Source organism: Andrena cerasifolii, chromosome 6, assembly GCF_050908995.1.
Source record: "Andrena cerasifolii isolate SP2316 chromosome 6, iyAndCera1_principal, whole genome shotgun sequence".
Taxonomy (NCBI): domain Eukaryota; kingdom Metazoa; phylum Arthropoda; class Insecta; order Hymenoptera; family Andrenidae; genus Andrena; species Andrena cerasifolii.
This window is the reverse complement of record NC_135123.1, coordinates 980,792-996,881: the sequence shown is the minus strand read 5'-3', so window position 1 is coordinate 996,881 and position 16,090 is coordinate 980,792. Positions and strand designations below refer to the sequence as shown.

Sequence of the window (16,090 nt, the reverse complement as noted above, 5' to 3'; positions counted from 1 at the left end):
TCCACGTATCCATGAGATGTTGAATGGCGGTATTCTTTTCTGGTACAGATAATAAATTCTTGTACCACGGGTCCAAAAAACAGAGGATAATACACATTTGTTGTTGAGAATATCCTGTTCACGATTTTTTAGTGCATCCAATAACACGGTGGCAAAATTATTATTTATTTTTTGCAAGCTTAACTGACTTGGCTCCATTGCGCATAAAAATCTCCCATTAATAATTCTTCATATTGCATCATTTTACTTGCTATTTTCGGTGGTTCGAGAGTCTCTATTAATTGATTAATAATATGTCATTTATCTTCGGATAATGATTCATCCTCTATCTCAGAACAAAAATCTTGTAACTTCACTAATCTTTCCAACATATTATGTGTAGAATTCCACATTGTTGGTCAGTCTAAAATGGGTCGAGGTAGCTTCATATTCCTTAAACCAATTTCCAATGTTGGACTGTGAAGTTTCCTTATTAATTCACGTATTTTTTTGTAATAAATCTTTAATGTCAAATAATTCTATCGCATCTCAAACTGCCAGTTGTAGTGTGCAACACACCGTACACCTAGTAGTTCAAAATTATTGCCGCCTGTGGGAAATAATAGCTCTCCTTGTAAAAAAAAATTCGGCCTGATATTTATTGACGAAAACATCGTCCACTTCGCTATGCTTCGTGTTACGTCCGAAACCGAGATGGTGATTGGTGATTGATTCCGGAACGTAAAGAGGAATATCTTGCCCCGTCGCTTCCGGCGTAACCGTAATCCTTCGGGCTGGTCACGCTTTTTGGAGTACTGTGCGGGGCAGGTGGATTGGTATTGAAGATCGAGGAGGAAAAGAAGATGTGCGTATTTCGTCTTGGCACCTTCAGCCAGTGATGGGAAAACGTATCTAGTAGTTTGAGATAGCTGGGATTTCAGTGGATACTTAAACGCGTAGTGTAGATACAAATAATACAGCGAACGACCAGCACCGGAAGTGTCGATCGTCGTTGCTTAATTTATTTAGCTGTCGCGTTACATCGGTGTCACTTATATATATTCTATGGCGCGAGATACAATTTGTTATTTATATTCCAACAAGTACACTTGTTGATTTGTTCGTTTTAAACTGCTTACAACATTGCATGCATTGTACTTTGTAACGAGTTAGAACCGTGAGACGCTGATCTTCCCCCCACCACTCGCGCCTGGCGCGGCCTGCTGCTACCGAGCGCGGCCGCCAGATGACTGCGCGCCGAGCGGCGCTCTCGCTCGCGAAGTTTGCGTGGCGCCGCATATAAGCCAGCGCGGCGGGCCCGCCAGGCAGCGATCTCTTGTGTACTACAAGCTGTATCACTGTGTCTTTTTGGATTCCCCTACCTCCACGGCCCCTAGAGGAACGCGAGTTCGCCGACCTCTAGACGCAAGTCGATATCCACCGTCAATCTTAGGGACAGGCTTCGCCTGCCCCGAATGACATGCTACAGTCTCCGTATCTCCCGCGGGTTTTACCCACTAGGCGATCGGACTCAAGACTTTCCGGGTCAGGGCCATTGGTGGAGACCACAGCCAGGGCACCAGAACGATCACCCCGCCTTCCTTCGTCACCCCCCCCCCCCCGACACACAACGATCTTCAGGTCGCGATCGCGCCCGCGACAAACCAGCGCCGGTGCGATAGATTAAGGCGTAGTAGGCTAAGGTTAATATTATGCCGTTACCCTCTTGTAAGCCTGGCCGGGCTCTGTTGTACACGCGACTCAATAAAAACCCGTTCAGCCAATTCACCCGCCTTGTTCACTCGGCCACTCTACCCCCCGTCCGGTTAGTAGCCGTTACGGGATACGGTTACAACTTGTCCGCCATTGCTTTCTTTGCAATGTACCCAAACCCACGATCGTTTTGACATTTCTCATGCGTACAAAAATTACACTCACACGTTCAGCACGGTTACGACTTTACCGATCTGTAAATTAGCTTCACCGTACTATCATTCGGACGAAATACTGACACAAGCTGTCACTTGAAAGACGAAATAGTACTGTTGTACAAAATGTCACAAATATTCTGTATTCAGGCACGACACGTTCGCATCGACTGCTTAGAAGACTCTGCCGTTTTTATATTCATGTTCCTCAACGAAGGCAACCCTGTCATAAAAAAACCTCCTCCATAAATAGAAAAGAGAGAACCTTCTTCGGATTTGCATTTACAGGAACACGACGTGTAGTTGCAGGTACAGAGTCCCAAAAGTCTGCTGCACAGATGTGAGATTGCCCTAACCACTTTGCATTGCGACGAAGAAAATGCTTTAAAAACAGAAAGCGCGCGTTCGTGCGCCCAATTCTGGCTGTACTGTAAACACAAACCTTTATTAAGTATATATAATTATGCCTGAAAAAGCATTTGGTTACCCTGAAGTATAACAAAATCCTTAATGAAATCTTATAATTATAGAAAATGTAATGAATTCTTCATTATCTTCAAATATCAGTAACTATACAAATATATATGATTATTATTATTATTATTTATTTCAACGGGTAAAGACCCTTTAGTTTACAATTAACAAATAAACAATGTAAAAGAAGAGAAAACAAAAGAAAAGCCAGTACATACATAAACATAACCATGATACAATAAAATAATGGAACTAATGAACTAATACAATTAACGTTAGAATTTAAAGTAACGGGCGTGTACAAAGACGTTCCTGCGAGCCAAAGCCCGCAAACGATATTTAAAGATGGCCAATGTACCGTTAAAAAAATCAACATGTTCGCTATAACGATTCGCTAATTTACATATTCTATTAATGGAGTTATTCGTCCCAAACGACGTGCTGTGTCCTGATAAGTAAAAAAGAGAAGTCGATCTTAGAGAAACAATAGGCGCATACAGGTTAAGCAGAGCCAAAATATCCGCAGAATCGGTGTAGCCATTAATAATACTGAAAAGGCAAGTCAGATCGGATAGACATCGACGATGTTCCAACGTGAGAAGACCGCTGACTTCCAGAAGAGAACTATATTCATGACATAGTCGGGACATCGGAGTACCGAGCTTAAAAGCCAGCAGTCGTAAGAATTTATGCTGAACGCGTTCCAATAATGTAATATACTTTTCCTGATAGGGATTCCACACAGGAGACGCGTAAAGTAAGTGGGGAACGACTAATGCGTTGTACAGGGTGATTAAGGTACCGGGATTAACGAAATCTACCGATGCACACATAATGAAGCCAAGCATTTTAGCCGCTTGATTTCTAATATTATAGTAGTGCTGAGAAAACGATAACGAAGAATTGAAGGCTCCGATGTCACGAATACTATCGATAGAGTCCACTAAGGCACTATTAATTGTATACTCAGAACGGTGCAAACATTTTTTATGAGAAAAATGCAAAACGTGACACTTGGAGACATTCAATGTCATCTCATTAACCCCGCACCAGTCGCAAAGCCTATTGAGATCACCCTGAACAAGATTTACATCCTCGTCAATCACAATTCTTTTAAATATCTTCAGGTCATCGGCGTAAAGCAGGAAAAAACAATGCTGGAATACATCGGCAACATCGTTAACGATAATGTTAAAAAATAGAGGACCGAGGTGCGATCCCTGTGGTACGCCAGAAGTGGATTGATAAGTCCTCGAAAAGCTGCCTTTAAATTTTACCTTTTGGTGTCTATTCGTTAAGTAACTCGATAGCCATTCAAGTAAATTGCCTCGGATACCAATAGCATTTAGTTTTCGTAAAAGGACCGAGTGCTTGACAGTGTCAAAGGCTTTACGAAAGTCAGTATAAATAGAGTTAACTTGATAACCACGCTCAAGTTCATTTACAATATAATGATGGTACAATAGAAGATTCGTGGTAGTTGAGCGACCCAAAACGAAACTATGCTGCTCTTTAATGATGATATTCTTAGTGAGAGCTGATAGCTTATCCGTAATAATACTTTCGAAAACACGAGGCATGACATTCAAGATACTAACTGGCCTGTAATTCGAAATATCAGACTTATCGTTTGCCTTGAAAATAGGCGATACAATACTGCCCTTCCACTTTGACGGAAAAATGCCAGATCTCAATGACATGTTGAAAATAATACACAAGATCCTGGCGGTGATGTATCTACATGATTTAAAGAAGATAGGTGGAATAGTATCATCACCCGGTCCTTTGTTGACATCAAGAGAGGAAATTTTATGAAAAACTTCACCAATACTAATGGATAGGTCACAGACGTCAATATCGTGGTTAGAATTGAAAGATTTAGTGCAAGGTGTATCGCGAACATATACCGATTGAAAGAAAGACGTAAAGCTATTAGTAATATCCAAACTGTTGTGAAAATACTGACCGTTAAAGTGCATCGATTGCGGAAGACAAAGATCTTTATTTCTCGAATTAATAAATTTCCAAAAACTTTTAATGTTAGTTGAAGTCGTCCTTTCGACTCTGCATACATGTTCTAGCCAGCTTTTTCTTATGGCACTTTTGCATTGAGCCCTCAGGGCCGAAAAGCATAAATAATCAGAGAATAAATTACTATTTTTATAATTAGTGTGCGCTCTTTTCTTCAGGTGAATTAAGTTTCTAACATGGGCTGAAAACCATTCAGGGTAAGGCGAGGGCCGAACATAGAATTTCGGAACATGTGTATTTATTGCATAATTAAGATGTGAATAAAGAAAATCCACGGCTGCATCCGTAGATAATCCATTAAACTATTATCCCAGTCTACACTACCCAAATAATTTATGATGGAGCTGAAGTCAGCAAGATTAAAATTGGCCTTAATCGGAAAAGGTGATTGGGAAGGTCTCTCAATTCGAGCAGAAATGCAGATGCACAGCGCAGGATGGTAAGAATCACATGTCAGAAGATTCTCGATATGAGATATGATGAAGAAGTAAAAACTGTTTCAAAGTGCATTAGCCACAAACTAGCGCGAGTCAGTCAGCGGTGGTGGTCTGGACAGCATAAGCAATACAAATTGCTTGTGCAAAAGTAATCCGATTTGCGTGAAATTTGGTATGATGTTCATTAGAAAAACATAAGGAATTCATTGGTATCACTTCCATATCGATGCGCTAAAGAATAAAGAATTTCTTAATATGCTGAAATGAATATTTCACCCTCGACAGCGGGGCGCCGACCTGGAATCGCTGCGGACCACAGTCTGCGGTCAGCCGAAGATTCATACCTGTTTCCGAAATAAAATAATTCTTTATTCTTTATCGTATGGACATGGAAGTGACACCGATGGATTCTTTATGTTTTTCCAATGAAAATCATATCAAATTTCATGTAAATCGGACTATTTTTAACGAAGGCAGCTTCAAATGATATAATTCGATTTTTCATGGAATTTCCTTCATTTTGGTCCGAATTACGTCGTTCTTCTTGTTAGTTTCATCGGCGAAACATAAGGAATCGATTGGCGTTGTTTTCGCAAAGGTCTGATGAGAAATTCGGAAATCCTAGACATTTCTCACTTTTTAATTGTACTAAAATATCTTCGAGGGTCGAAAGCCATAAAAATTGTCCTCGCCACGGGGTACCTACCGAGGTTCGAACCAAGAGTTACGTTACTTCGAAGCCGATCATTACTTCGAATCCGTTCAGACTTCGAAGCCGACGAAGACTTTTCAAGAGCTTCGAATCATGTTCGAAGCGCTTCGAAGTTTTCGTCATATATATGTATATATATATATAGATTCGAAGCGCTTCGAAGCGCTTCAGATCCCATCACTACATGACGGGCTAGCCAGGCTATCGGCTGGTCTGTCATGGTCGCCTCTTTAGCGTCGCGCGGTATCCCTGACAACGCGGACGAGAGAGGGAGAACCCCCAGCGATCTTGGACAGCGCTGATTTAAAACAATGCCATCTGTGTATCAGGTTATACACTATTTACTTTACATGAATTTCGTTTAACTTTTCGCGTGACCGATCGTCAAAAAATAGTGTCCAGCAATATAGGTCAGTAATTCCTTCTGGGACTTAACATTGTTCTTTTTTCGTATAACCTGATACATTCCAAGTTTTTGCAGAATTGTAGGTGCAATAAAAAGTCATAAAATATTTGGATACCAAGTTCTGAAGTTACCGTGTGGGAAAAACTGTGCGAACAATGAGGGGTACATAATACTTACAATATAATTGATCCCATTCCTAATTATTACAGTTTTCTAAACAATTTCGGCTTAATATTTTTTACTAACCTGCTGCAATGATGATTAGGTAAGACTGCATATAGACTGCTGCGAGACTAAGAAGAATAGCAGTTGTGACGAGGAAATCGGCAATGAGATTCGTTTTCTTCGAGGGTTCATGAAAATTCACGTCCTTGAGGGCTTCCAAAGCACGTTTCTTGAATGTGCAGAAAAATCCATTCGGTTCGAATGTTAATGGCACAGATCGTGGGGTAACTGCGTCTTTTATGTAATACTTGGGCAGAAGGTTTAAAGCCTTATCGGTCAAGTGATGACACTAGAAAAAAATTCTGTATTAAAAATCCGATTTTCGTCATGAAAAATTTGAGTGAAATTAAAACTGTTACAAAAGGTGCTTGCAGTTGTTATCGACATTAATACAATCACTCTCATAAAACAATAGAAATAGTATACAGTGTGCTAAAAAAGACGCATCCAAGTTTTCAGGTGTTTATAGTACTCGCCGAGAGAAGTAAAAAACTACTGAGATAAAATGTAACTCTGTGTGTACGAGCATTTGATAACGTAAGTAAGATTTTTCACAATAAGTTTAATGTCAACAGAAAAATCGGTCAGAAGAATTTTAGGAAACCGACTGTTGCTTTGCAAACTAGATAGCCTCGATAACACGGGACTTTCAAATACTAAAGTGATGTTGTGATATAGTATTGGCCAGGGACTTAATACCGGTATGATTTCGATACCGGTATTACGCCAGGGACTTCACACCGGTATGATTTGGATACCGGTATTACGGCTCAGGGACTTCATACCGGTATAATTTGAATACCGGTATTACGCCAGGGACTTCATACCGGTATAATTTGAATACCGGTATTACGCTATACCGAAACCGATATATTAGCGAAAACCGAAATAAATACCGATATTATTTCGGTTTTACTCTTGTAGAAATGGCAGGTGAAGATTAAGACAGGTTTTTCTTTTTCAATAATACAATAAAATATTAAAAAGAATAAAAATATATTTAAGAACTACCAACTTATAAGTTTGGATGTTTATTAGTCTTAAGTATTAAAATGTCGTTCACAATATCATCAGACAAATTGTAACGTAACAGTGACAGGACATATTTTAATGAAGAAAACAGTCTTTCGCCACTGACTTGGGTTGGTGACACTGCTAACGTTACTTGTGCTAACGAATAAATTCCGGACTATTGTTTTTTTCTTTATTCCAGAATTTTAAAATATTCTGCTTTGAATCTAAACGCGGTTGGTCTGCAAATTTCCGCAACATATTCATAACATCTAAGGAACATGTCGTATTATCGTGACTACGTCTTGTACGATCTAAATCTCTTAACATATTTTCCACATCATTCACTTCAACTTCACCTTCAACTGCAATTGAGGTACTTGGTGTGCAGTTAGTATTAATTGACCCCCTATGTTGTTGCAGTATTTTTTCTTGGTACGCCCAAGTACTATTTTAGTTCTTACTTTGTTGTAGTATTTTTTCTTGTTACGTACAAGATGAATTTTCGCTCGTACCATTTGTTGTTCGTTTAACATAATGTTGAACCGCACATCGAGAAAGATGCCTATCAAGAAAACATCATGGTGACTATTAACTTGAACAATTTGCTGTTGATTTAAAACTATGTTACATTGCAAACCAAGGAACATACAAAACTGACAACAAAACAGCATTATCGAATAACTTTTTTTCTCGAAGTTTCATGGCTTCGACAAGCTTCTCCGATAATATTATCTTTATTCTTTTTGTTGCCAGTATACATTCTAACCATGTCCTATAAAAATTTCCAATAAGTAGTTACTCTTGTTGTAATTTTTTGGTCGCAATGCAGGCTGGAACTAATTGTAAGCAACGCACTATGTCACCTACATATTTCTATCCACGTTTGTGGACTTAAATATTGACATTTGTTTTTCGCGTCACATCATTCTCTTAATTCGACGAGGCGATCCAGCATATCCAACGTTGAATGCCCAAGCGTAGGGCAATCTATAATTGTTTTTTTGTGTGCATTGCTTTTAAAAACCTTTTAACAACTGGCGACAGTAACTTTTGCACACTTCTCTAGCTTCACTTATTGTTGGGCCAATTTTTGTATCTTTCAATACATCTGTCACGGCTAGCTGCAATGTGTGAGCAGCACAGCATACTGGCCGAATTTGATACTTTTCAGTACTGTCATCCTTTTCGTTAACAGTTGAAATAAATTCTTCGTTATCTGATAATGAAAATTCAAATTCTTCGCCATTTTCATTCCTATATACTTCATCTGTCGATAATGAATTTAAACATTCGCTACCGCTGTCATCTTCGCCATTATCACATTTGAAATCCGTCTGATCATTTCCTACTAGTTTCACAAGTTTAATCATATTGGAACCATTATCAGTCGTGATCGAATAAATTTGGTTTACAGATATTCCGTAAATGAGGAGTACGTTTTTTTAATATTTATTTCATATTTACAGCAGTATGTCCGTTGTGTACGTCTTTTACTGATAATGTATTTAAAAAAACTTCTGTACCATTTACAGTATTTCCTCGTTAGCGGCTCGGTGGTCGGGACCGGCGTTGAACCCGTATCGTGAACAGAGCCCTAATTCTTTCTAGCCGAAGGGGGGAACGAGATGGAACACTGCGTGCGCGGTGAGCGTGCGCGGTGGTCGCAAGCGCTTACCGTAAGCACGAAAACCGCTTCGCAAAATCTTGACGCAGGCCCGGCTCACGGTAAGCGCTTGCGACCAACGCGCACGCCCGTCGCGCACGCAAAGGACAGAGTGTCAGGCGTACGAAAGACGGAGCGAGACAAAACATCAACGCGTCGTCTGTCTCGTACCGTCCTCGATCGCTTTCAGTGCTTCCCGCTCGCTCTCGCCTTCGCCGGACAAGAGTGAGACAGAAATGGTGGGGATAGCGAAAAGTCCGTATCGTGTACACCAAACCGAGCCCGTAACGAGGAAATACTGTACATATTGTGCATTGATCCTAAGAAATGAGCGATCCATGCAGATCGCAGCATCGATTTTTAATGATAGTAATTTTCCGTTTAACTGTTTGTTCAGTTTTTCTCTAAACAAATTTGCCTTCATTTTTACGGCATTTCGTACTTCTTGTGACGGTATAGATAAAACTGAAGGGATGCAAGTTGGATTGGTTAGGTTAGGAGGAGTGAAAGTTGCTAGACTAAATTTCAACCATAGGGAGCAGATTGTATTAGAACCAATCGGATTTGCATCCCTCCCAAAAGAACCGGCCATCCGAGCGTAGAAGCAAGTGCGAAATAAAAGTAACGATGCGCTTCTCGATACCGCAGATGTACCTACCTAAGTAGCATTTCTGACGGAAAAGAATTGTCCAGCCTTTGGGCCTGCCATTTCTGGCGTAGACCTTTGGCAGGTAAGTATCCATTTCAACAGGCAGTGCCACCCGTGGCGCCAGTAAGACCACCCCCGGTTTTTGTCATTCCAGAGGGGTTTCTTGCAGTGAAAATCAGTAAATTTGCAAGCGCAATATCTTAAAAACCAGTGGAAATAAAGTGTATACATTAAAGCTTATTGAATTTGTCTTGGAACGCACTATCAACTCAGGTCTTCAAAAAAAATAGTCCCATTTGAAAAACCGAACTTGACCATCGTATCTTTTAAAATAATAATCGAAAACAAAATTCGTTCGCGCTAATAAATGGGCCCCCTCGAACCATGCAATTCTCTATTTTTTTATATTTTTATCGACAATACTTTAAGAGATATCGCGCTGTCCATTCCTTAGTGGGACACCCTGTATATTGTTCTAAAAACGCAAAACGAAGATCGTCATTGTTCCCGTGCCATCAAGAACATCAGCAACCATTTTCATGACCTTCTGATCCAAATGTCTCAGGACGTCGCTATATTTTGTTTCGTCCGCAACGAATATGATACAGATGGAACTCACTTTCTAGCTGCGCAAACCATAGCTTGTAAGTTTCCGACCAGAAACTGGAGAGTCGTACGTTGCGGAATTCATTACCCTCGACATACTTTTTGACTGATGCCATTTTGAATACTCCCGGGGGTGCATCCTCGTACACCTTCGCCTAACCCGTGGAACCGACATCAGTAGAGCTCGGTTCGGTTGGCGAATTTTCTGACATAAGTTTTCCCTTTTAAAATTCTGTAGAAAGGTGCGTGTGCCACCGCTCGTTGGGGTCACCAGTTGTGGGGATCGTACGCGGCCACGTGTAGTACACGCGTATCCTACATGTTTATATTCCGTGATCTTGGTGGCACGGGAACAATAACGAACTTCGTTTTGCGTTTTTAGAACAATATATATTTTGATAACAAAAACTTAACACACTCCTCTTATTCTTCACAATCGGCCACAGTGCCGTAATCTGTATTATAATCTAAACCGCGTTAATACTCGTTGAAGCGCCTTTGTACTGTAATACTGTAATGGCGGAATGACGAAAACTCTCGTCGCTGTGACGGGAACCTAACAGGCGAACCGTACGCGCTGATGTGCGTGCCTCAAAGTGCCTACAGCAGCGCTCGGCGCGTGGCCATCTCGCGGTCGCGCTCGGTAGCGGCAGCCCGCGTCGAGTGTCGGTAGTGGGGGGATCGGCGTCCTACCGATCCAACTCGTTACAAAACATAATTCCAACAAGATCTTACAAACATATTAATCGTCCTACACAGTTAAAAATTCAGAAATATACCAGGAAAGTATTACAAAGAAATGGATCTTTAACCGGACTAAATAATTTAACACCAAGTCAGAAACATTACACAGACATTACTTACTTTTTGTTTTCTTTTTCTTACGAAATCACGCATATATCCACATAACATAATCTAAATCATAACCACTGATAGGAAATTTTTGCAATCTGTACATTCTTTCCCGAAATATTTTCGTCAGCCATCTCATCCATATGGCCATCTCCCCCGGAATTACCCTAAATTACCCAAAAGTGTAAAAAACCGATCTCTACCGCCAACTCGCGTGACAATGCGGTTATAAATCGCGACCCTGGCGAAATGCTCAGGCCGAACAGCCTGATGAGTTTTTAGGGGTCTGCTGTCTATCTCGAAGCAATGGGTATATTGGCAGTAAAAGGACGAAGCGCGGGGGTCTAGTAAAAGGGCACGATGGTTCGTTCGTTACACTTCTGCAAAGCATGTGTGATTCAAAAATGTCCTGTTTCTTTTTACTTAATGCCTGTTATCCTGGTGGAAATTAACTCATAATGGAACGAGAGAAACTACTTGGGGATAGAAGGAGCTCCTTGAAAAAAAATCCTGTCAGTCAGTTAGCAACCGCGTCAGAGAAATGTTTTCTACACAAGAGGGTTTTGGGTTTATGCCCAGAACAACGGAGCCGCAACTACTGTTGTACGGGCATTTGCGCGGCTGTACCCACGGCTCCAAACGCCAAGTCCAAATTCATTTCGACAAATTTTTATAACATATTAACAACACGTTCCATGAAAAATAAATGAAGTGATCAGTGTTAGGAGTCGTGCAGTGAGGTAGACATTCGGCACCATAACCCGAACGCACTTGACGTTGCGACCCTTTACTTTGGATGGTGTGGTATGTACCTGCGGTCAGCTGACTAGGCGCTACATTGCAACAAATCTTTTCGTCTACCGATGACCAGGATCGGTACAGTGACCTAGTGACATAGATTTCCGAAAAGGAAGAAGGAAAGGGTGAGTTTTATTTAATTTATTGGAGATTATTAGGTGTAGAAATAACTTCTTTCTTATTTTAGGGTACAATAACAGGTTGATTTAGAAAATATGAAAACGATTCAATCATCGAAATAATTTCCATTATCAGTTAATTACCCTTTGCCATTTTTCTGGCAGCTTACGAATAACACCGCGATAGAAATTCGGTAGCTTTGTACTGATTATGTAAATCCAGTCGGAAAGAATTTATTGATACACCTAATATTATTTTTTAAATTTAGTTGTGTTGGCCATTATTAAACTACAGATTTTTACCTGAATAACGAATTACGATCACTTATCCTACATTTTCTGTTACATTACCTTTTCGTTTATGCGTTATTTGAAAACAGAATTTACGTATTTCTTGTCCTCTCACTTCAAACAATTATTACTTAAGATTCTGCTTAAAAAAAAGCTGTGTACCGCGGTTTCCTTTGATGCATGCCGACTTGCTTGTTCGTACATTCGTAGTACAAGCGCAAACGAGCGGAAGGCGCGCGCTCTGATTGGTCGGGTTTTTTTGTTAATATCTCGTTAACAAAGCTTCGGACAATATTTTCGTTATGGAAAAAGTTGTTTCAAATCACCACCTGAGTGACCCCTTTCTAGGAACTCAACCGTTTATTTAAATAAGTCCTCAAGTATTTAAATAAAACACCGATAACATGTGTTTTCAGAACTCACAGGTAGGTATGACCGCTTAAGTTATTCAATCTTGTACCCATCAATATACAAATTAAATTTGACACAGGCATTAAGTGTTGATGTTTCAACCATTCGAACATAACAATGCTAGAAATATAATAAACATAAAAGTGGATACCACGGGGCACGATTAGACAGTTCAAATCTGCCCCAAACCAAATTTTTAAATGTGCCCCTGGTGTTGAGTTTGATTATTTACTTATGGCTACCATGACGTACATAATGCAGATATTGTGAAGTTAGAAACGGTAAAAGCCTGGAAAATGATTGTATTCTTAAAGCATAATTCATGAAAATATGCATCATCAACTGCTTAGCCCATAAACCAACTTTTAATCATTTCAATTAAGCTTACCTTGTTTAGGAAAAACAAAAAATACTTGATTTCTTTTTTAAATTACAAACTAATCGCACCACTCAATCAACATTCATTTATAACCGCATCGAGGACTCTATGGCTGATATCACAAGCACATAGAACATATTTAAGGAGGCAAATTTAATCTGTCCAAATGTGCCTCGGTCTCCCCTGGCTTGATAACTGTATAACACTTTAGTTACAATTATACGAATATTAGAGATTAGTGGTAAGTACTATTGCGAGCTGAAAAGAAGTCGGACTACCCACAAGCTGAAATGTCACAGGGGAAACGGGAATCATCCGCGCGCTCCACCCTATCCCCTCTAAGACATCCTACTTTTAGGTTCTTAGCAGCTGTCTAATCCATATCTGCAGGATGCCGTGATTTGTTTCGTTCTCGTTCTTCGTTACGCGGCGGACTTTGTTGCAAGGGATTGGGTGGAACTAGCGTACGATTCCCCTTGCCCCTGTGACATTTCAGCTTGAGGGTAGACCGACTTCTTTCCAGCGTATAATAGTAATTTGATGACACCTCTTGTTAGTTTAACACCTAATTCAGATCTGTTCTGTCTTGTTCTATTGGCCCCAGTTGATATGAGACGTTCTTCTTCTATATACAATTACTAGCAAAATATAGCCGAGTCATGACTACTTTATGTACATATTACACAGATTAATTATATTTTACGTGATAAAACATAGCCTATGTGCGTTCTTGTTGTTCAAGGCTACTGTAGTTAAAATTTCGTAATGATTGATTCAGTACTTTTTGAGATTTTTGTGTCCATACAAACACTGTAGCTTTATTATAATAGTATGATGATAGTATGATGACGCGAGTAGACTAGTAACAATGTTTTAATTTCACCAAAACTCCGGCCTCGAATGCACAAAAGTGATTGATTTGATGTGTACTGGCCCGTATGTAATATACGAAACAAAAAAATTGATAATTTGAAGGTAGCAGTTGTTTAAAAAAATACTTGCACTAACGAATAAAGGCAGGATTGTGTTTCATCGAGAAGAACCTTCGAAGATAATAATTAAAAGAATTTGTGTGCGTTGTAATTAGACACTCTCTGTATTTACTAGATCTAATCTAACTGCGTCTTCGGATAATCATTTATTCCGTGCAATAAAAAATGTTCTCAATTGAAAAACCTTGAAGGACATACAAGATGTTGAATTGCACATTCAACAGTTTTTTAATTCTAAAACATCGGAATTGTTCAAGTCAGACAATGACAAATTATTATAGTTGGCCCATTGAAAGAAGGCAATACAAATGATATCATTAATTAAAATAAAACATTTTATATTAGTATTTCATTTCCGATTTCACTAAAAGAAGAATACTAAGAATGTATAGGACAAGCGAGTATAATAAAATAGCTACCTCAAAAAGTTCTGTAATATCGGTACCCTTGGTGAGACGAATCCATTCCTCTCCTCCTGGATGAAACTTGGCGAACTTTTCAAGATCGTATAAGCTGTTTCTAATTCTCCATAGACCTTCCGCGCCATCTACCTTCTTCCTTCCCTCAAGGAAAGCGTAAGGCGTCTTGAACGCATCATTTCTTTCAGAAAAAGGTTCGAGACCTGGTATTGAGCTCTCCTGTTTCTGCATTGCACTTCCCTCAATGCTTCCGCTAAACATCGTAATACATATTTTAATCAGCATCACAAAGTTTATGATACGGTTAAGAACAAGATAATTTTACTTATAATTTAATCGATTATTTTAATCGCTCACATTCCATGTATAACCACATTCAACATATTTACATTTTCTATGGGCGGTATTCACAGTCGTGTACTGAGCAAATGCTTAAGATCATCTTCTAGAAGATGATCTTGTTTGCCTGAAGGCATCAGGTATTCATAGTTGTTGTTCAAGTTGATCTTAAGGCTGCCGTCTCACCGGGCCTTGAATGTGTGCGTACGTTCACACAAGCTAGGAAAAACGTGTTCGTATACGCGAAACCGTTTCAACCAACTTTCGTCGTGGAATCGGCAAGAAGGAAGTTTCTGAGGGTATAGTTGCCTCCAGTAGACATCAGTGCAGGGTTGTCTGATGCGTTTAAATGCTAATAAGCACCGTACGTTGAACTAATAATGAATTTATGAATCGTGTACTGAGACAGACTCGAGAAATGACAGAATGAGGCTTCGAGTATTCTCCGTCACCGGCGTTGATGGTATATTCGCGCCATGTACCATCAGAACCGGTGGAAGTCCAAGCTAGCCGATAAATGTAGGAAATACATAGTTGCCGATACGTATGGAGAGTCGCATAGCGCTGTTGCCGCATTTCCCCTATTACTATATTGTCGTCAGGGAGGCTTGAATGAATAACGGCGAAGCGGCTCCCAGTAGGCCGGATTTATAATTTGCCGCCTTTTAGGTCTTTTTTTAAGATATCGGAATGAAATTTGCGCCAAAAATAGGAAAAAATTATTCCTTTCCAATGATGTATTAAGTAATATTTTTTACATTTATTTAATTATTTATTTTTCATTTCTTTTAACTTATTTGTGATAAAAAAAATTAATTCTGTTTATTCGCTACCTTATTTAATGCCCTTTACAGTGGTTTAAGTAAAATGTTTGGCAAATTTTTCGTTTCCATGCTATAAGGAAAAATCGAATAATAAAGGAAAGTAGCAACAAATCGGTTTGTTTAAATTAAAGACCAGGCTTTTGCGATAAATATCTTCTTTTATTAGTAACTAATATAAAAAATCCAGTAAAAAATAATTTTATACGCAGTAACGAAAACAGCGACATTTTTCAAATTTGACAAGGGATATCTTCCAAACGCCAAAAAGTTCTACTTTCGAATCAATTGCAATATTTTGAGCACACACTCCTCTAAATAATCACGCAACGATCATTTCCCCCCTCGTCCCACTGTTCAAATTATTAGTGTTTAAAGTTATCATCGTTTGGTCGGTCCGTATAGCTTTACGTACACCTACGATTCGCATCCATAATCCTGTGTCTTTTAAACAGAGAAGTGCATGAACTGCAGATATGAAGAAAAAAAGAAATGAAAAAAAGAATATGTACAGAGTCAATTTAAAAAAAGAATGGGTTTATACA

The 16,090-nt window shown here is 39.4% G+C and overlaps 1 protein-coding gene and 1 long non-coding RNA gene across 4 annotated transcripts in view; one reads left to right on the top strand and one right to left on the bottom strand.

The window, feature by feature from the left end:
- Positions 1–16,090, bottom strand: part of Cyt-b5-r (Cytochrome b5-related) — a 59,389-nt gene that overhangs the window by 18,609 nt on the left and 24,690 nt on the right. For both annotated transcript variants that reach the window (XM_076815736.1, XM_076815735.1), the window contains exons 2-3: positions 14,386–14,638; positions 6,214–6,481 (exon numbers count right to left, since the gene is read on the bottom strand). In XM_076815736.1, the coding sequence (XP_076671851.1) occupies positions 6,214–6,481; positions 14,386–14,616 (499 nt within the window). In that variant the 5' untranslated portion in view covers positions 14,617–14,638. The remainder of the gene's footprint in view (positions 1–6,213; positions 6,482–14,385; positions 14,639–16,090) is intronic.
- LOC143370506 (uncharacterized) overlaps positions 1–16,090 on the top strand; it is a 54,999-nt gene that overhangs the window by 34,240 nt on the left and 4,669 nt on the right. The gene's annotated exons all lie outside the window — the stretch shown is intronic.